The sequence below is a fragment of the Salminus brasiliensis genome, chromosome 1 (genome assembly GCF_030463535.1).
Source record: "Salminus brasiliensis chromosome 1, fSalBra1.hap2, whole genome shotgun sequence".
Lineage (NCBI taxonomy): Eukaryota > Metazoa > Chordata > Actinopteri > Characiformes > Bryconidae > Salminus > Salminus brasiliensis.
In genome coordinates, this window is record NC_132878.1 from 98,999,034 (window position 1) to 99,020,346 (window position 21,313).

General features: G+C 49.0%; 2 protein-coding genes across 3 annotated transcripts; one reads left to right on the forward strand and one right to left on the reverse strand.

Moving 5' to 3' along the window:
• Window positions 1–3,861: 3,861 nt before the first annotated feature.
• LOC140570251 (B-cell receptor CD22) lies at window positions 3,862–11,698 on the forward strand. Its single transcript, XM_072692602.1, has 8 exons — window positions 3,862–3,921; window positions 5,377–5,739; window positions 6,246–6,557; window positions 8,165–8,428; window positions 9,355–9,639; window positions 10,435–10,537; window positions 10,636–10,801; window positions 11,402–11,698. The coding sequence occupies exons 1-8, from the start codon at window positions 3,894–3,896 to the stop codon at window positions 11,528–11,530; spliced, it is 1,650 nt and encodes a 549-aa protein (XP_072548703.1). The 5' UTR covers window positions 3,862–3,893; the 3' UTR covers window positions 11,531–11,698.
• On the reverse strand, window positions 11,688–20,471 carry LOC140570283 (sialic acid-binding Ig-like lectin 13). 2 transcript variants are annotated; one of them, XM_072692604.1, is made up of 9 exons: window positions 20,065–20,471; window positions 18,909–19,265; window positions 17,856–18,161; window positions 17,007–17,276; window positions 14,977–15,117; window positions 13,708–13,863; window positions 12,678–12,807; window positions 12,304–12,359; window positions 11,688–11,809 (listed from the first exon to the last, which is right to left on the reverse strand). In XM_072692604.1, the coding sequence occupies exons 1-8, from the start codon at window positions 20,156–20,158 to the stop codon at window positions 12,308–12,310; spliced, it is 1,506 nt and encodes a 501-aa protein (XP_072548705.1). In that variant the 5' UTR covers window positions 20,159–20,471; the 3' UTR covers window positions 11,688–11,809; window positions 12,304–12,307. The 2 variants fall into 2 exon arrangements, with proteins under 2 accessions (XP_072548705.1, XP_072548706.1); XM_072692605.1 differs by having other exon boundaries at window positions 12,304–12,363; window positions 20,065–20,470.
• Window positions 20,472–21,313: the final 842 nt, after the last annotated feature.

Here is a 21,313-nt window from a genome sequence, read left to right on the forward strand (position 1 = left end):
GCTGCTTAATATTCCGGAGCTGGAGAGGAAGTGGAGCAGCTTAGGGGAAGTGAGTGAAGGCGTGATGCTCATGAGACTCCTACACCCTCACATGCAGTCTTACACAACACACACTGACCAGACCTGCCTTTACTGCACTGACCAGACCTGCCTTTACTGCACTGACCAGACCTGCCTTTACTGCACTGATCAGACCTGCCTTTATCACACTGACCAGACCTGCCTTTACCACACTGATCAGACCTGCCTTTATCGCACTGACCAGACCTGCCTTTACTGCACTGACCAGACCTGCCTTTATCACACTGACCAGACCTGCCTTTACTGCACTGACCAGACCTGCCTTTATCACACTGACCAGACCTGCCTTTACTGCACTGACCAGACCTGCCTTTACCACACTGATCAGACCTGCCTTTATCGCACTGACCAGACCTGCCTTTACTGCACTGACCAGACCTGCCTTTATCACACTGACCAGACCTGCCTTTACTGCACTGACCAGACCTGCCTTTATCACACTGACCAGACCTGCCTTTATCGCACTGACCAGACCTGCCTTTACTGCACTGACCAGACCTGCCTTTATCACACTGACCAGACCTGCCTTTACTGCACTGACCAGACCTGCCTTTATCACACTGACCAGACCTGCCTTTACTGCACTGACCAGACCTGCCTTTACTGCACTGATCAGACCTGCCTTTATCGCACTGACCAGACCTGCCTTTACTGCACTGACCAGACCTGCCTTTATCACACTGATCAGACCTGCCTTTACTGCACTGACCAGACCTGCCTTTATCACACTGACCAGACCTGCCTTTATCACACTGACCAGACCTGCCTTTACTGCACTGACCAGACCTGCCTTTATCACACTGATCAGACCTGCCTTTATCGCACTGACCAGACCTGCCTTTACTGCACTGACCAGACCTGCCTTTATCACACTGACCAGACCTGCCTTTACTGCACTGACCAGACCTGCCTTTACTGCACTGATCAGACCTGCCTTTATCACACTGACCAGACCTGCCTTTACTGCACTGACCAGACCTGCCTTTATCACACTGACCAGACCTGCCTTTACTGCACTGACCAGACCTGCCTTTATCACACTGACCAGACCTGCCTTTATCACACTGACCAGACCTGCCTTTATCGCACTGACCAGACCTGCCTTTACTGCACTGACCAGACCTGCCTTTATCACACTGACCAGACCTGCCTTTACTGCACTGACCAGACCTGCCTTTATCACACTGACCAGACCTGCCTTTACTGCACTGACCAGACCTGCCTTTACTGCACTGATCAGACCTGCCTTTATCACACTGACCAGACCTGCCTTTACCACACTGATCAGACCTGCCTTTATCGCACTGACCAGACCTGCCTTTACTGCACTGACCAGACCTGCCTTTATCACACTGACCAGACCTGCCTTTACTGCACTGACCAGACCTGCCTTTATCACACTGACCAGACCTGCCTTTACTGCACTGACCAGACCTGCCTTTACTGCACTGATCAGACCTGCCTTTATCACACTGACCAGACCTGCCTTTACTGCACTGACCAGACCTGCCTTTATCACACTGACCAGACCTGCCTTTATCGCACTGACCAGACCTGCCTTTACTGCACTGACCAGACCTGCCTTTATCACACTGACCAGACCTGCCTTTACTGCACTGACCAGACCTGCCTTTATCACACTGACCAGACCTGCCTTTACTGCACTGACCAGACCTGCCTTTATCACACTGACCAGACCTGCCTTTATCGCACTGACCAGACCTGCCTTTACTGCACTGACCAGACCTGCCTTTATCACACTGACCAGACCTGCCTTTACTGCACTGACCAGACCTGCCTTTACTGCACTGACCAGACCTGCCTTTATCACACTGACCAGACCTGCCTTTACTGCACTGACCAGACCTGCCTTTATCACACTGACCAGACCTGCCTTTACTGCACTGACCAGACCTGCCTTTACTGCACTGATCAGACCTGCCTTTATCGCACTGACCAGACCTGCCTTTACTGCACTGACCAGACCTGCCTTTATCACACTGATCAGACCTGCCTTTACTGCACTGACCAGACCTGCCTTTATCACACTGACCAGACCTGCCTTTATCACACTGACCAGACCTGCCTTTACTGCACTGACCAGACCTGCCTTTATCACACTGACCAGACCTGCCTTTATCGCACTGACCAGACCTCCCTTTATCGCACTGACCAGACCTGCCTTTACTGCACTGACCAGACCTGCCTTTATCACACTGACCAGACCTGCCTTTACTGCACTGACCAGACCTGCCTTTATCACACTGACCAGACCTGCCATTACCACACTGGTGTTATGGGGTGTTGTGGGGGTGTTATGAGGTGTTCTGGGGGTGTTGTGTGGGGTGTTGTGGGGGTGTTGTGGGGAGTGTTGTGGGGGGTTGTGGGGGGTTGTGGGGGTGTTATGAGGTGTTGTGGGGGTGTTGTGGGGGTATTGGGAGGTGTTATGAGGTGTTGTGGGGGTGTTGTAGGGTATTGTGGGGGTATTTGGGGTGTTGTGGCGAGTGTTGTGGGGGTGTTGTAGGGTATTGTGGGGGTATTTGGGGTGTTGTGGCGAGTGTTGTGGGGGTGTTGTAGGGTATTGTGGGGGTATTGGGGGGTGTTGTGGGGAGTGTTGTGGGGGTGTTGTAGGGTATTGTGGGGGTATTGGGGGGTGTTGTGGGGAGTGTTGTGGGGAGTGTTGTGGGGGTGTTGTGGGGGTATTGTGGGGGTATTGGGGGTGTTGTGGGGGTATTGGGGCGTGTTGTGGGGAGTGTTGTGGGGGTGTTGTGGGGTATTGTGGGGGTATTGGGGGTGTTGTGGTGGGTTGTGGGGGTGTTATGAGGTGTTGTGGGGGTGTTGTAGGGTATTGTGGGGGTATTGGGGGTGTTGTGGGGAGTGTTGTGGGGGTGTTGTAGGGTATTGTGGGGGTATTTGGGGTGTTGTGGCGAGTGTTGTGGGGGTGTTGTAGGGTATTGTGGGGGTATTGGGGGTGTTGTGGGGAGTGTTGTGGGGGTATTGTGGGGGTATTGGGGGTGTTGTGGGGAGTGTTGTGGGGGTATTGGGGGTGTTGTGGCGAGTGTTGTGGGGAGTGTTGTGGGGGTATTGGGGGTGTTGTGGCGAGTGTTGTGGGGAGTGTTGTGGGGGTATTGGGGGTGTTGTGGCGAGTGTTGTGGGGAGTGTTGTGGGGGTATTGTGGGGGTATTGGGGCGTGTTGTGGGGAGTGTTGTGGGGGTGTTGTGGGGGGTTGTGGGGGTGTTATGAGGTGTGTTGTGGGGAGTGTTGTGGGGGTGTTGTGGGGTGTTGTGGGGGGTGTTATGAGGTGTGTTGTGGGGTGTGTTGTGGGGGTGTTGTGGGGTGTTGTGGGGAGTGTTGTGGGGGTGTTGTGGGGAGTGTTGTGGGGGGGTTGTGGGGTGTTATGAGGTGTGTTGTGGGGAGTGTTGTGGGGGTGTTGTGGGGGGGTTATGGGGTGTTATGAGGTGTGTTGTGGGGGTGTTGTGGGGGGGTTGTGGGGTGTTATGAGGTGTGTTGTGGGGGTGTTGTGGGGGGGTTGTGGGGTGTTATGAGGTGTGTTGTGGGGAGTGTTGTGGGGGTGTTGTGGGGGGTGTTATGAGGTGTGTTGTGGGAGGTGTTGTGGGGGTGTTGTGGGGTGTTGTGGGGGGTGTTGTGGGGGGTGTTGTGGGGGTGTTGTGGGGGGTGTATGAGGGAGTCTGACTCAGACAGAGGAAGCTTTTCTCAGTTCCTCTTTAGTTGGGGGGGGGGGGGGGGGGGTTGTTCCATTACCAGGCATGTGTTTGGTCACTGCTTGGTCACAGACACGAAAGAAGCTCAGCATGAAGATCATCAGTGCTGTGGTGTTCGGTGAGTCCTTCATTTCTTCTGGGGTTTCCTTCTTAAAATGACCGTAAGCTTTCCGGCTTGTCCTCTGGACTCTTATTGGACTTGTCAGGCTCTTGTTGGAACTGACCGGTCCACCAATGGTGCAGCAGTTACACTAGGTGGACCGGTCAGTTCCAACAAGAGCCCGACAAACAAGAAGCCAAATTCATCCTCATATCTCGTATCCTCTGATGTTCAGTACCATGCATCTCTACCAGACTTGTTCCTACACTTTCCCACACTGTGTATACTGTTATCTAGAACATCACCTCAACAATGAAGGCATCAAAGGTTCTATACAGAACCGCGTTTACAAACCCAGCCTAATATAACAGCAGTCACGATCATCAGCCAATAACACGGAGACGCCGGGGAGCGGTGACCACGCGCAGTCGAGCTATTTTCCCCTTACTTCCACAAGTTCCCGATTTAACCGTGTTGTGAAACACACACACACACACACACACACACACACACACACACATGGTTCTGCTGAGGTTTACACTTCCCATCTGCTGAAGTGCAAGACTTCCTTACTTAGACGCTCAGGGCCAAGAGGATGGAAACTGCTAGCCAGACCTTCTGATGGTTCCTGCTGGTCATACCTGTAAAAACCCTTTTGATGATACCTAGAACCTTCTACACAAGGTTTTCCAACAGTTAGAACCACTAAAGCATCCCAATTGTTCTTGTTGCGGTTCTATATAGAACCACAGTCCTTACTAAACCTGTAGAACCTATTTCTAGTCAAACGCTTGTCCAAAGGTTTTCTCCTTATGCAAATGGTTCTATACAGAACCATCAGAACTGAAAGAACCCGTTGAATGCTTAAATGGATCTTCGATATGATGGAACACGTCTTCTGTATTTGGTTCTTGAAGGAACGCCTTCTGCATAGAGCTGTTTAGAGTTAGACCATAGAACCATGGCAGTTGTTAGAACCCTTTTCTTGCTGAATGTTTTTGATGAGAACCCTCTTGTGAGTCGAAGAACCCTTATTTTGGTACATTATAGGACCATTTCTGAGTTTTAGTAAATCTAGAGCGTGGAACTAGACACACTTCCAGTAGAACCGTATGAAAATTCAGAGGGTTTTTCCGGTTCTCATGGTTCTACTGTTTATGCATAGCTTGTGGAGAGTGTGTATTTGGAACAGTGCAGTAGACTATGCCTAGTGTGTGTGTGTGTGTGTGTGAGAGGGAGAGTCCTCACTCACCTTCATTCCTGCGTCTCTTATGATAATGCCTTCACTAGAGAACCCCTGAGGAACCCCTGAGGAACCCCACTTTAGGGTGTACCTGTAAATATCAGCTGCAGTGGGACACATCAGCAAGGAACAACGAACAGTGTTTCAGCCCCAGAGCTGGTGCTTGTCTGAAGTGTGTGTGTGTGTGTGTGTGTGTGTGTGTGTGTGTGTGTGTGTGTGTGTGTGTGTAGTGTGTGTGTGCAGGGCAGCCCCGCCTCCCTCCATGCCGGATGGTGTGTTCGCCCTGGTCGGCTCATGTGCTCTGCTGCCCTGCACGTTCCCCCCTGTCCCGGGGTCAGAGGTCAGGATGAGGTTCCGCCCCCCCTTCCCGAGCCTGAAGGTGACGGCCTTCAGCAGCGACCCGGCGGAGCAGGTCAGCAGGGGGCAGCGGCAGCTGAGGGGCCGGGTGTCTCTGTCCGGAGATCTGAGCTCTGGAGACTGCTCCCTCACCATCGCCAACGTCAGCACCGCGGACCCCCGCACGCTGGAGATCCAGCTGAGGGAGCAGAGAGGAACGTGGGGCAGAGCCAGGAGCGTCCAGCTGACCGTCAGCCGTGAGCCCCTCTACTCCACCTCTTTACTCCACACTGAACCTGATAACACTATCGTCCAAAAGTTTGTGGACACCCCTCCTAATGAATGCATTCAGCCACTTTAAGCTGCACCCATTGCTGACACAGATGTGCAAATGCACACACACAGCTTGTCTAGTCCCTGTAGAGAAGTACTGCCAATAGAATAGGACTCTATTCTGTAATGATGGTGGAGGAGCTCCATCCAGTACTTTTGGGATGAGGTGAGGAGTTGGGTGATGATGAGGTGGGGTGGAGATCATCATCCAACATACTGACCTCACTAACACTCTGCTGAATGCAATCAAATCCTCACAGCAATGCTCCTCCACAATCTAGCAGTTTTTAGATCTGAATACTTTTGTCCAGTTTCCAGTGTGAACACACAGTTAGGTGTTTCTGATAAAGTGGCCAGGCAGTGTGTATTGTTACAGTAGTGGTCTATGTAGAAACACAGACTGACCACCATGTCTATGGTTTTCCTCCAGATTCCCCCCAAAAGCCGGTGATTGCTGCCCCCAGGGCAGTGGAGGTGGGGAAGGTAGCGGTGGTGAACTGCTCAGTGCCGGTCAGCTGCCCCTCCCAACCCCCCCGGCTGCAGTGGGTGTGGGAGAGGAGGGGGCAGGAGGACAGCAGTGCCTTTGATGTGATGGAGATGGTACAGGTGCCTGGTCAGCTGCCCCTGCTGGTCTCCTCTCTGTCCTTCACCCCCTCTCACCTGGTGAAACCTCGGCTCAGGTGTGAAGCTCTTCACCCGGGAAACAGGAAGAGCAGCGACAGCACTGAGCTCCACGTCCACTGTGAGTCTGCACCTGTCCCCTCCTGCTTCCCCTCCACCTTCTCTCTGAGGGTCTTCACTCCAGCTCACTTACAGTCCGCTGAGATATGGGTCAACACCAGCTGTGATGGCATGTGACCAGAATCCCAACACCCCAACAATCTGAGATTAGGGTGGAGCAATCTTCAAACAGAAAGGTCCACATTAGCCTAATTAACAGTAACAAGCTAGACTGGTCAATGGCCTAGCATAGCCTAGCCTAGCCTAGCATATCTTTTAACATTATAAAAAACAATGTAATTATTACAAAGTGCTGCTGTCCTCTCTGTGTCCTCTCTAGATCCTCTCTGTGTCCCCCCTGGGTCCTCTCTGCATCCTCTCTGGATCCTCTCTGTGTCCTCCCTGGGTCCTCTCTGTGTCCCCCCTGGGTCCTCTCTGTGTCCCCCCTGGGTCCTCTCTGCATCCTCTCTGGATCCTCTCTGTGTCCCCCCTGGGTCCTCTCTGTGTCCCCCCTGGGTCCTCTCTGCATCCTCTCTGGATCCTCTCTGGGTCCTCTCTGCGTCCTCCCGGCTGTCCCCCGGGTCCCCCCTGGGTCCTCTCTGCATCCTCTCTGTGACCTCCCTGCTGTCCCCCCTGGGTCCTCTCTGGGTCCTCCCTGCTGTCCCCCCTGGGTCCTCTCTGCGTCCTCTCTGGATCCTCAATGTTAGCTAGCTGAAGTGATTGTAGTAGGGTCTGGTGTAATTAGCTTGTAGCCTACTTTAGCTTTCCCGCAAAGAGTGTCTGGCTCTCCACAGCTGCCTGTAGCATCCGGCTGACTTCATCAGCTTCCCCGCGACACACTCTCTGCGGGTGATGAAGCTAATCGGATGCTACAGCAGGCAGTGGATGCTGAAGATGCTAGCTGGATACTAGCTGTAAGCTAATGAGGTTAGCTGGTTGCTGGATACAGTGGACAGCAAGGCCTGCGTCACAGGGACGCTGATTCTAGCCGGATGAAGACTCCTCGTTTGCTAGAACATGCTAGAACAGTGCTTACCAATCCTGGGGTCCACCAGACTTTTCTCATTAATATACAGAACCTTTGACTTCATTCTTAATAGAGGAGTACCTCAATGGTTCTTCAGTAAAAGTAATGGTTCTATACAGAGCCATGACAACTCAAAGAACTGTTCTTTGCTTTAATCTTTGAATTGGTGTAAAATGTCCAGAAATGGTTCTATGTAGAACTGTTTTTAAAAACTGTTATTATAGTAGAACCTGAGACCCAAAGGGTTCCACTATAATAACAAGGTTCTATAGAGTTCTATACAGAGCTCTTGAACCAGAGGGTACTCAAATCTTTGTCTTTAGAAAAGGCAACAGTTCTATATATAGAACCATGACATCTTAGAGGACCATTTGGATAGTTTGCTTCCTAAAGCACCCTAAAGGGTTCTACTACTGCTACGAGTCAAAGAACCTTTTTTAGCACTATAAAAATACTGTTTCCAAACCTTGGCGCCAACCAGATATTGGTTCCCAGTACACCTGAACCAGGTTCCCAGTGTTCCTCATGCTGTGATTCAGAGGCTGGTTCATTCTAGGTTATGGTTCTAATAAACATCTCAACATTCATTTACTCTGTTCCAGTTCCCCCGACGGACGTGTCCATACAGGTCCACACCGTGGTGGTGAGGGAGGGGGGCAATGCCCTGCTGGCCTGCGTATGCAAGGCTGACCCACCCGTCTCTGAGTACCGCTGGACTTACACACAATCGGGTAGAACCTACACCCTGCCGGGACGGTCGCCCACCATCCGGATCTTCAACATCACTCGGGACACCACGGTTCAGTGTAGGGTGAAGAGCAACCTCGGCCAGGCCACCAGTCCCCCAACCCGCCTCAATGTCCAGTGTGAGTGTGTGGCCAAACAACCAGAGCCCGCAGAACCCAAAGAACCAATTGGATCTTTTATATCCTTTCACTATAGCACCTACCATAACCCTTTTCAGTAGTATACAGAACCCATTTTTATAAGAGCTTAAACCTTTAAGGGGTGTTTAGCAGTCTGTACAGAACCAGAACAGCCCAAAGAGTCATGTGACGCTGCCCGGTGAAAGGGTTCTTCAGATAGGTGGAAACCTTTTGTAGACAGTTTGATGTAGAACCTTTAAATTAATTATAGAGGACACGTTCTGTAGGGTTCCATTGTTCTTAAGAGAAAGAACCTTTCAGTGCCATATTTTCAGACTTCAACCTTAAAAAGACTAGGGTTCTATTTTCACATGAGAATGGCAGTCCATTAGAACCCTGACAACTCAAAGAACCATTTGGATGATCCTATCTTTACAGCACCATAAATGCTTCCATTTTTATATGAGTCAAACAACCTCTATAGAACTATGTGGAACTATGTGGAACCCTTTAACAAGAAGATCAGGAAGGTTACTTCAAAGGTTCTTTAATGAAGGCAATGTTTAGAACCAACAATTAACAGATTCACACGGACATGTATATGGTTCTTTGCCTGCTTAAAGGGGGCTTCAGATTGGTGGAAACATTTTGTTGATGGTTCTATGGTTCTATGGTTTTATGGTATGTTATGGTTCTATGGAGAACCTTTTTCAGGTTTAGAGAAGACTTTTGGTTAAAGGGTTCTTTAGATTGGAGGAAAAGCTTATTTAAAAGGTTCTGTTTGGTGTCACCAAATGGGTTCCACTGGCATAACAAGTCAGAGAACCCTTTTTCAGTACTATACAGAACCAGAGCACCAGCAAAGAATGCAGTAGTAACTAAGTAACCTGCTAAAGATTTTCATGAATGTGTGTGTGTGACCTCAGACTCCCCCGTCATCCTGAAACACTCCTCGTCTTGTGATTGGGACGGGTTCCGGATGGTCTGCAGGTGCACTGTGGACTCTAACCCCCGCCCGGCCGTCACCTGGAGTGTGAACGGGAGCGTCCCCCCCCAGGAGTACAACACCTCCTCCACACACACCACACACACCCTGCAGGAAACACTCCAGGGCCCGATGCCCACTCCGCTCACCGTCGTCTGCTACGCCTTCAACAGCATCGGCAACGACTCTCACACCCTGCTGCAGGGAGGGGCAGGCGGGTGGACAGGTGTGTGGAGCCCCTTGACAGGTGCACTTCACCTGGGAGTGTAATGGTTGAGGACGGGGTTCAAGCTGGAGAGGAAAACAGTGTGGAACCCTGAGAACACCCTGTCCAATCAGGATGGTTCTCTCAGTGGTATCTGGGCCAATTCAGCTAAACCAGCTCTCCCATTGGTCGGGACTTCGTTAGTAGAACTGAAGACCATCAGATTAAACACCAACATAATTAGGAATCAACCAATCCCATTCTAAGTGGGGCAGGTTAGACCTTCTGGAGGTTCTAGATAGGCTGTGAGTGTCCGCAGAATAAATGTCACCATAGACCTTCTGGAGGTTTAGAGGCAACAACTAGTAACCACCTAAAGCATTATAGTAACTGCCTAGAAACTAGTTTAGGACACCATAGCAACTGCTTCACAATGGTATGGCAACCCCACAGCAACCATTTGTGACACCATAGCAACTGCATCAGCATTGCTACCAATTGAAAAGCATAGCAACTTGCATCTGCATAGCAACCAATCAATTACTAAGCAGGAGCATTACAACCACATGGGACAGCATAGCAACCACCTAGCAAATGCATAGTAATCATTAGGGGGATCATACCAACCACTTAGCAACAGCATGCAACCCCACAGCAATCACCTAAGCACAGTAACAACTGCTTAGCAACACTATAGCAGCTACTTGAAATAGCATAGCAACCACCTGGAATACCATGGCAACCCCATATCAGTCTGCGTTTTGTGTGTAATGTGTGTAATGTGTGTGTGTGTGTGTGTGTGTGTGTGCTCTGTAGGCAGCCTGTGGACGCTGATGCCTGCAGTGTGTGTAGTTCCCCTCTTCCTCTTCCTCCTCATCCTCTTTGTGCTGCTGCTGTGCCGCTGCAGAAGAGCAGGAAGGTAAGAGTTCCTCCAGCCTGAACGATCAGCTGCTGAAGATCAATCGTCCTGATCAGAGACCCCGAACTGACCTCCCACGGCCTCTCTAACCCTGACAGGAGGAGGCAGCTGATGGCCTGCCGGCCCCCCGTGTTCGAGGACAGCGTTTATCAGGACCGCCTGCCGCTCTACATCAACTGCACCGAGGTCACGCACATCTACACCAACGGCAGCTACCAGCTCATCTACCAGAACTGCACGCCCTGCTTCGTCCGCACCACACAGGTACACACACACACACACACACACACACACACACACACACACACACACACACACACACACACACCGCCTGCAAGGCCAGCCCACAGCCACCAGAGGGAGACATACAACCACCACACCTTAATTAGTCTTAGGGTTAACACAGACGCTTGGGGCTCATTAGTGGATTGAGGTGCTGATTCAGGTGTAGTTTCAACAGGTTGTGCTACACCCGTTTCCATGGTTACACTACACGCATTTCCATGGTTGTGCTACACCCGTTTCCATGGTTACACTACACTCATTTCCATGGTTTTGCTACACCCATTCCCATGGTTACACTACACCCGTTTCCATGGTTACACTACACCCATTTTCATGGTAACGTTTCACATATACCCATGTTTATAATACACCCATTTATATGATTACTCTACACCTAATTTGATGGTTAGGCTACATCCGTTTCCATGGTTACACTGGACCCATTTCCGTAGTTTTTCAGTATGTTGGATGCGAGTGCACCCTCTCAACCTCCAGTGAGCTACACCCTTCACTCCTCACTGAGCTCCTGAAAGCAGTTCATTAGCGGGAAGTCGCTAAAGCTAACTGTGTCTCTTTCAGATCCATAAGAGACAGCGGAGAGGAGCCCGGAGGCAGAGAGCGCTGCGAGAGCGAGACAGAGAGAGCCCTGAGACACACACACCTGCAGCCCCCGACCCGGACAGCGCCATCTACGTGGAGGTCATCTGAGCGGCTGAAGCCATAGTCCCATTCAGTTAGCACCATGCTAAGTGGCTAATCAGCGGGATACCAGCTTAAATTCCTTGTTAGCCACATTAGCTTATTAGCTCCAGTGTGAACCTGAAGTGAACAGGGTGGTAAACTGTGTAAAAACAAATAAAACACATTTTTACTTGATCATCACATCTTTATTTATTTCTCATTTTTAAAAGAATAATAATGTCTAATAAAGTGTGATCTGCAGCAGGTGGGTGGGTCCTCGGCCTGCGGTGGAGATCTCTGACTAACCTGTAACAGACAGTCACAGACACAGGGTTAGATTCACAGACAGACAGAAGCACAGACAACCCCGTCAGTATAGCATGTGAGCTCCTGCACTTCATGTTTAATACCAGAAGGTGGAGCCACTCCACTTTACCACACCAATGCTCTCATACACTATATGTCCAAATATTTATCTAATGAATGCACTCTTTAAGCTGCACCCCTTGCTGACACAGATGTGCAAATGCACACACACAGCTTGTCTAGTTCCTGTCCCTTAAAGCAGCTGAATGCATTCATTAGAATGGGTGTCCATAAATATTTGGACATAGAGTGTATGAGAGCATAGGGAGCAGCAGCTGCCTCTACAATCATGTAAAACCATCAGTAACACACCAGTGACCGCTATTCTGAGAGTAACAGTGGTCTGAGCTCCACTGGTGAGGTCCAGGCCCAGTGGGTCAGTCTTTAGACTCTGCTATTGGTGTGTGTGTGTGTGTGTGTGTGTGTGTACTTACTGTGCTAATGGTCTACAGCAGTGAAGTTTGAAGCATCTTCACCTCCATCAGGAACTCTACCTGAACAAGAGTGTAATTAAGGGAGATAGAGTGTAGAGCTGATGTTAAAGTACAAATACAATAGAGTACAGCATATAAAGCAGTGATATATATATATATATATATATATATATATATGAAGACAAAAGTGTGTGAGAGTGAGTGAATGTGTGTGAGAGTGAGAGTGTGTAAGAGTGAGTGAATGTGTGTGAGAGAGTAAATGTGTGTGAGACCCCCACTCACCCCCCTCCTCTCCCTCACCCCCCTCACCTCCCTCACCCCCCTCTCCCTCAGCCCCCCGCCCAGCCCCCACCCACTCTCAGGTGTGTACTCACCGAGCGGTTCTGAGTGAGCGGAGCAGACAGCCGGAGAACAAGAGCAGCACCATCAGAACCAAACCCATCACAGAACCCCACAGACCCCACAGCCCGGAGCGGTGGGGCAAAGGTGTGGATTCAACTGTGACTACACACACACACACACACACACACACACACACACACACACACACACACGTTACACTCTTAATAAAAAGAGGTTCTTTAGATGGAACAGAAGAACCACAGCCTCTACAGAACCAGGTCTTCTAACCCTCCTGATCCAGACAGCGGACCTTTCACCACAGCAGAACACCAGCAGCCCAGCACCGCTCGCTTCAGGTTAGCTAGAACTTCACTATCACATCTCAGTATCTCAGGACTTCAGTATCTCAAGATTTCAGGATTTCAGTATCTCAGTATCTCATGACTTCAGTATCTCAGGATTTCAGTATCTCAGGATCTCATGACTTCAGTATCTCAGGACTTCAGTATCTCAGTATCTCAGGATTTAGTTAGTAGTGAGTTAGCGCTTTGGAATTTTCATTTAGCCAAGTTAGCTTCTAGCATTTGAGCATCAGCTAAGTACCATAAATGTAAATGTGGTATTTTTATTGTAGACTGTTAGCAAAGTCAGTTAGCATTAGCTGTTAGCAGAGTTAGAATCAGTGTGGTAAATGGTTCTAGGAGTGTTAAGAACCTTTTAAAATTTAGATTCCTGTAAAATTCTAATAAAAAAAAATCAAAGGATACAAACAAGCGCTTAATGGCCAAAAGTAACTCCTGAAATTGGAGCTAGGCAGGAGTTTGTCCCCCTTTACTGCAGCAACAGCTGCTACCTCCACTGTGTTGGAACATGTTGAACTATGTTGCTGTGTAGAGAGTTTGATTGCATTCAGCCCTGAAAGCGAGAGCACCAACTGGATGGAGCCTTTCCTAGCTGAGACTCGACTCTGCGGGACATACATAGTCTAACACCTGTTGTGTCCGGTTACTTTTGGCCGTATGCAGTATCGTATGTACAGCAGGCTGCAGTAGAGGAGCTTACTGTTGCGGGTCAGTGTGAAGGCTCTGACGGTGGACGCCAGGCTGTTCTCAGCCACACACAGCAGGACGAGCTCGGCGGAGGTGTGGTTCCACGGCACAGAGGCGTTGAGGTTCTCCACAGACATCTGTCCTCCTGACCGAGACGAGTTTGTGTGACCTGCAGACAGATGTGCACACAGCATCTGTCACTGCTGCATTTTCCATTAATCTCTATCTGCAGGCCCCCTAGTGGCGGCGGAATAGAAACAACTGATTTGGCATAACCTACTGAGCCCATCTGTCAGCGCTGCTGTTCTAAAGGTTCTGAAGACTTTCTACTAGATTCTGGAGTGGGAGCATTGCTGTGAGGATTTGATTGCATTTAGCGACAACAATGTTAGTGAGGTCAGGATGTTGGATGATGATCACCACCCAAAAGTACTGGATGGAGCTCCACCACCATCATTCCAGAGAACACAGTTCTTCCACTGCTCCACAGCTCAATGCTAGGGGGCGCTATACCTCTTCACGAAGAAGTCTTTGGGTAAGACTCCTAACTCTATATTCTTTTACCTGTGACATCATTCACCTGTGCAGTCAGAACAACCTGGAGCTGAACATGCTCAAGACTGTAGAGATGAGAGTGGGCTTTAGGAAACACCCCCCAGCTCTGCTGCCCCCCACTATCCTCAACAACCCTGTGTCAGCTGCAGAGACCTTCAGGTTCCTGGGTACCACCATTTCTCATGACCTGAAGTGGGAGCCCAGCATCTCCTCCATCCTCAAAAAGGCCCAGCAGAGGATGAAGAATCATCTGTGCTGTTCTGCCCTCCACTCAGGACTTGTACTGCTCAAGAACCAGAAAACAGGCAGAGAAAATCCTTACTGACTCCTCACACCCAGGTCACTACCTCCTCCAGCTGCTCCCGTCTAGCAGACGATACAGAACTGTGTCCACTCAGACGGTCAGACACAGGAAGAGTTTTTACCCTCATGTTTACACCATCCTCAACAGCTGATCACCATCATCAGCTACATGACACAGATATTACTGATACACTCTCATCACTCTTACCCTACAATCTGTATAGAGCTGCAGACTGCTGTTCTGTGAAGAACACTGTAAATCACACTGTATAGGAATGTGCTGGTGTAGTGTGTGTGTACTGTGTGTACCACTGTTCTGTGTGTACTGTGTGTTGTCTGTAAATGATATGTAGGGTAGCTGTATACTGTTAACACTAGGATTTTGCCACCCTTGGAGGTCAGTGCCACTGTCAGTAATTCTCACCTCTTATTCGCTCATATGAGTGCGAGACAGTCCAGTGTATGGAGGGTGGTGGGTTGCCATAGGCGACACATTCACAGCTGAGCTCCGCCTCCTGCTCAGAGATCACAGAACACCAGCTTTCTTCTGCGATCTCTGGCTTATCTAGAAAAGCAAAAAAAGAAATAATCCCTAATAATCACTTTAATAACAGATATGAACATTATAGAGGATTATAGAGTGCCCCCTACGCTTCCTGTAGTGTATTACAGTCTGTCAGAATGAGCGTGTGGATCATATGATCATTATAGAGCATTATAGAGCGCCCCCTACGCTTCCTGTAGTGTATTACAGTCTGTCAGAATGAGCGTGTGGATCATATGAACATTATAGAGCATTATAGAGCGCCCCCTACGCTTCCTGTAGTGTATTACAGTCTGTCAGAATGAGAGTGTGGATCATATGAACATTATAGAGCATTATAGAGCGCCCCCTACTCTTCCTGTAGTGTAATACAGTCTGTCAGAATGAGCGTGTGGATCATATGAACATTATAGAGCATTATAGAGCGCCCCCTACGCTTCCTGTAGTGTATTACAGTCTGTCAGAATGAGCGTGTGGATCATATGATCATTATAGAGCATTATAGAGCGCCCCCTACGCTTCCTGTAGTGTATTACAGTCTGTCAGAATGAGAGTGTGGATCATATGAACATTATAGAGCATTATAGAGCGCCCCCTACTCTTCCTGTAGTGTATTACAGTCTGTCAGAATGAGCGTGTGGATCATATGACCATTATAGAGCATTATAGAGCGCCCCCTACGCTTCCTGTAGTGTATTACAGTCTGTCAGAATGAGAGTGTGGATCATATGAACATTATAGAGCATTATAGAGCGCCCCCTACGCTTCCTGTAGTGTATTACAGTCTGTCAGAATGAGCGTGTGGATCAGATGAACATTATAGAGCATTATAGAGCGCCCCCTATGCTTCCTGTAGTGTATTACAGTCTGTCAGAATGAGTGTGTGGATCATATGATCATTATAGAGCATTATAGAGCGCCCCCTACGCTTCCTGTAGTGTATTACAGTCCGTCAGAATGAGCGTGTGGATCATATGATCATTATAGAGCATTATAGAGCGCCCCCTACGCTTCCTGTAGTGTATTACAGTCTGTCAGAATGAGCGTGTGGATCATATGAACATTATAGAGCATTATAGAGCGCCCCCTACGCTTCCTGTAGTGTATTACAGTCTGTCAGAATGAGCGTGTGGATCATATGAACATTATAGAGCATTATAGAGCGCCCCCTACGCTTCCTGTAGTGTATTACAGTCTGTCAGAATGAGCGTGTGGATCATATGAGCATTATAGAGCATTATAGAGCGCCCCCTACGCTTCCTGTAGTGTATTACAGTCTGTCAGAATGAGCGTGTGGATCATATGAACATTATAGAGCATTATAGAGCGCCCCCTACTCTTCCTGTAGTGTATTACAGTCTGTCAGAATGAGAGTGTGGATCATATGAGCATTATAGAGCATTATAGAGCGCCCCCTACGCTTCCTGTAGTGTAGTACAGTCTGTCAGAATGAGCGTGTGGATCATATGATCATTATAGAGCATTATAGAGCGCCCCCTACGCTTCCTGTAGTGTATTACAGTCTGTCAGAATGAGCGTGTGGATCAGATGAACATTATAGAGCATTATAGAGCGCCCCCTACTCTTCCTGTAGTTTATTACAGTCTGTCAGAATGAGCGTGTGGATCATATGATCATTATAGAGCATTATAGAGCGCCCCCTACGCTTCCTGTAGTTTATTACAGTCTGTCAGAATGAGCGTGTGGATCATATGAACATTATAGAGCACTATAGAGCGCCCCCTACGCTTCCTGTAGTGTATTACAGTCTGTCAGAATGAGCGTGTGGATCATATGATCATTATAGAGCATTGTAGAGCGCCCCCTACGCTTCCTGTAGTGTATTACAGTCTGTGAGTGTTCATGAATTAGAAATGAACATAATGGTAACTGACAGTGTTTTCACTCACAATGTACATCCAGTGCGAGTGGCTGAGAGCGAACAGCACCCATAGAGTTCTCCACCTCACACCAGAACGGGCCAGAGTTCCTTGCTATCTTCTCTACCGAGAGCTTCGGTCCTGTCTGATCCAGCTGCTCCCTGCCCTCTGCCCCCTGGAGCCAGGAGAATAAATGAGGTGCTGGTTGGCTGTTGGCCTGGCAGGACAGAACCACAGTGGCCCCTTCTGACACCAAACCCAGCGGAGACAGACGGCTCACCGTCACGTTTTTGGGAGCATCTGAAACAGAAGACGAAGTAAAGATAAAGGTCAGTCAGAAGACGTCAGAGTTTAACTGAGGCCTGGAAAAAAAACAACAACCAGGATCACCGAAGTCTAGCTGTTCACTCACAACAGCACAGGCCAACGGAACCGTTAGCACAGTCAGCTCGGGTTAGCTGTTTGTAGTTAGCAGATTCGGCTAATATAAGTCATTTTCATTGGTATGTAGGCAGTGAGTAAAATAGCTGAAATGAGCTAATTTTGAGTTAAAATCATGTTAGCGTTAGCTATTAGCTGTAGTCAGTGTTGTAATTATGACAGCAGAGTTTGCTAGAATTAGGAATTTCAGTGTTAAAATGATAGATACAGTTTCCAGAGTGGGAAATGATCAAGCATTTGCTGCGGTCAGTGCTGATATTACAGAGACACTAGCAGGGTTAGGGAAGTTAGCTACAGTTAGCTATTTCCAGTCGGCAGAGTTAGCGAGCGTTAGAATGAGCTTGAGGAGAAGATCTTATGTGTGTTAATTATTATTAATAAATTAATGAAGAAATAAGTGATGAAGGTATCGGTCCAATCTGCTCCAGCTGAACATACAGCTGACCACCAGTCTGCAGGCCGGGCCCCGCTGCTGCACTCCGTTGGGAAACACTGCGGCGCACTGCAGCACTTCCCTGTGAGTTCCAGGAGAGGGCAGCAGATTCAGCACCGCTTGGTCCTCCCAGCGCTGCTGGAGCTGCCGGCGTCCCTGCGGCTGAGAGATCGCCTGCTTGGCCTGAACGACGGTCCAGCGGAGTGTAGGAGCCGCCTCGGGACAGGTGTGTATCACAGCACACACCAGAGACACAGTTACACCCTCGGCCAGGACGCCCGGACACTGCATGGAGGGAGCCAGGGGACTGTCTGTGACAAAAAACAGGGGCGTCTGACCTCATAGTGATTCCGTCTGATTACGATTCCCAGTGTAAGTCAGTGTGAATGGGTGGGGCTACACTGCTGGAGGCTGAATGGGTGGGGCTAAACTGCTGGAGGCTGAATGGGTGGGACTAAACTGCTGGAGGCTGAATGGGTGGGACTAAACTGCTGTAGGCTGAATGGGTGGGGCTACACTGCTGGAGGCTGAATGGGTGGGGCTAAACTGCTGGAGGCTGTATGGGTGGGACTAAACTGCTGGAGGCTGAATGGGTGGGGCTAAACTGCTGGAGGCTGAATGGGTGGGGCTACACTGCTGTAGGCTGTATGGGTGGGGCTACACTGCTGTAGGCTGAATGGGTGGGACTAAACTGCTGGAGGCTGAATGGGATCAATGGGTGGTTCTGTGACATCACAAAAATTATGAATTCTAATGCAGGCTGTTTACAATACACTCTTAGATTATATTATATTAGGATTATGTTACGATTATATTAGGATTTTATTAAGATTATGTTAAGATTATATTAAGACTATATTAGGATTATTTTAAGATTAAGATTATATTAGGATTATTTTAAGATTATATTAAGATTATATTAAGACTATATTAGGATTATTTTAAGATTAAGATTATATTAGGATTATTTTAAGATTATATTAAGATTATATTAGGATTATATTAGTAATACTGTAATTGGTTCATGGTTTATTCAGTGTGTAAAGAGGCAGACTGACCGGTAACGCTGAGAGTCACAGTGTGGTCCTTGAACGAGTATCGGTCTCGGCCTTCTATCTCAATCCGGAACATGTAACTGCCGGCGTCTCCCGATCCGAGCAGTCCGATCTTCAGGGAGCAATCATTCGACCCCAGAGAACCAAGCAGTCTGGTTCTGTTCAGATACAGAGCGTCCACCTGCTCCCAGTGCCTGCTGTTACAGATCTCCTTCCCATCTCTGTACCAGATCCCAGTCATCTTATTGGCTGGCGCTCTCCCCCCGGGGTAGGAGAATCTGCAGGGGATGTGAACGCACAGCCCGGATACGCCAGTGATGGAGGGGGGAACGCTTGCAGACCACTCAGAGCAGCAGACACCTGCAAACAGGAGGAGCCCAGAACCAGCAGGGCTTTACCCCACTCCTCTAAACCCCACCCCCAAACCACAGACACCCTCCCCTCAGTGTTCCTCTAAACCCCACCCCCAAACCACAGACACCCTCCCCTCAGTGTTCCTCTAAACCCCACCCCCAAACCAGACACTCTGCCCTGTGTTCCTCTAAACCCCACCCCCAAACCAGACACCCTGCCCTGTGTTCCTCTAAACCCCACCCCCACACCACAGACACCCTCCCCTCAGTGTTCCTCTAAACCCCACCCCCAAACCAGACACTCTGCCCTGTGTTCCTCTAAACCCCACCCCCAAACCAGACACCCTGCCCTGTGTTCCTCTAAACCCCACCCCCACACCAGACACCCTGCCCTGTGTTCCTCTAAACCCCACCCCCACACCACAGACATCCTCCCCTCAGTGTTCCTCTAAACCCCACCCCCACACCACAGACACCCTCCCCTCAGTGTTCCTCTAAACCCCACCCCCACAGCTCCTCCCTTTAGGGGGTTCCCATTAAAGCCATGCCCAAACAGATGCAGCCACTCCCTTTAGTGTTTATCATCCAGAACCCTGTAATAATTATTATTAATAATAATTAATATCCAGTGTGAATTTATAATAAAATGAACCTCCAGCATCTCTTACATACTGAGGGGATTCAGTCTCGAGTAACTTCTATTAATAAATGATTATTGATGAACTGTGTAATTAATATTCGTTTATGATTGAATTAATTAGTGTGATAATGAGGGAATAATATTAATAATAACACTGAACACTCACCCCAAACACAGAGGAACGTCACCACAGAACCGTAGCAGAACCTCACTGACACCCACCGCAGAGAACAGCTGCTGGAGCAAATCTTCATCCTCATCCTCCTCAGATACTGCTCGGGAGAGAGGAGCTCCACGAGTCCCCTCACTGCAGGAGAGCAGCCCTGTAGCTGCTGGAGTTCCACTGGGTGCAGAGGTACACCAACCCTCGCTGTGCAGGAACAGCAGTGTGTGTGTGTGTGTGTGTGTGAGTGTGAGAGTGTGTGTATATATATAATCCCTTTCTCTTTCACTGGAAGCCTCAGAGTCAGAAAGGAAAGGGGAACCGAGAATGACAGGAGAACCTGAGGTCAGCTAAAACCTCCAGCAGAAACCTCAGAGGAGAGCAGCTCAGCAGCGAGGGGTAAAGCTCTGTAGCTTCACTGGTTCCAGCAGAACATGCTTCTACATCTTCTTATCAAAAAGGTAAAGGTGCAGGATTCTGTCACTGCACTCTATACAGCGAGATAGTGAACAAACACACACACACACACACACACACTAGTGAACTAAGGGCAGGACCTTTTTGAACCTATCGACCCTGGCCCATCTGGAGGTCTGATCTTCATGTGATCAGCACTGAGAGACGGAGGTAATTTAGCTAAACGTCTTTAATCTTCATTTATAAAATTCATTATAAAATAGAATGAATAGAAATGTAACATTTATTACGCCTTCAGAAGTGTAGAATCAGCTGCAGATGATCAGAACATGCCCCCTCTAGCCCACGCCTGGCATTATTAGGCAGCATGGAGCCAATAGGGTCATGATGCTGATCTGCTCCAGAGAGTCCTATTCTATTGGCAGTACTTCCTCTCTACAGGGACTAGACAAGCTGTGTGTGCATTTGCACATCTGTGGGACATTAAGTTTACACTGACAGCAGCTGCTGTTTAAGAAACAGGCGGTAGATGTGAGGGTGGGTCAGTCAGGAGTGTACTGTAGATGTGATGGTGGGTCAGGAGTGTACTGTAGATGTGATGGTGAGTCAGTCAGGAGCGTACTGTACATGTGATGGAGGGTCAGTCAGGAGTGTACTGTAGATGTGATGGTGGGTCAGGAGTGTACTGTACATGTGATGGAGGGTCAGTCAGGAGTGTACTGTGGATGTGATGGTGGGTCAGTCAGGAGTGTACTGTAGATGTGATGGTGAGTCAGTCAGGAGCGTACTGTACATGTGATGGAGGGTCAGTCAGGAGTGTACTGTAGATGTGATG

Excerpts from the sequence above, each read along its gene's own strand:
- LOC140570251 (XM_072692602.1), top strand. The coding sequence starts at position 3,894 with ATGAAGATCATCAGTGCTGTGGTGTTCG. Across the intron at positions 3,922-5,376 it reads CATCAGTGCTGTGGTGTTCG|TGTGTGTGTGCAGGGCAGCC; the intron begins GTGAGTCCTTCA and ends GTGTGTGTGTAG. Across the intron at positions 10,802-11,401 it reads GCTTCGTCCGCACCACACAG|ATCCATAAGAGACAGCGGAG; the intron begins GTACACACACAC and ends TGTCTCTTTCAG.
- LOC140570283 (XM_072692604.1), bottom strand. The coding sequence starts at position 20,158 with ATGAGGATGAAGATTTGCTCCAGCAGCTGTTCTCTGCGGTGGGTGTCA. Across the intron at positions 13,864-14,976 it reads CTCATATGAGCGAATAAGAG|GTCACACAAACTCGTCTCGG; the intron begins GTGAGAATTACT and ends ATCTGTCTGCAG. Across the intron at positions 12,360-12,677 it reads CGCTCACTCAGAACCGCTCG|AGTTCCTGATGGAGGTGAAG; the intron begins GTGAGTACACAC and ends TTGTTCAGGTAG.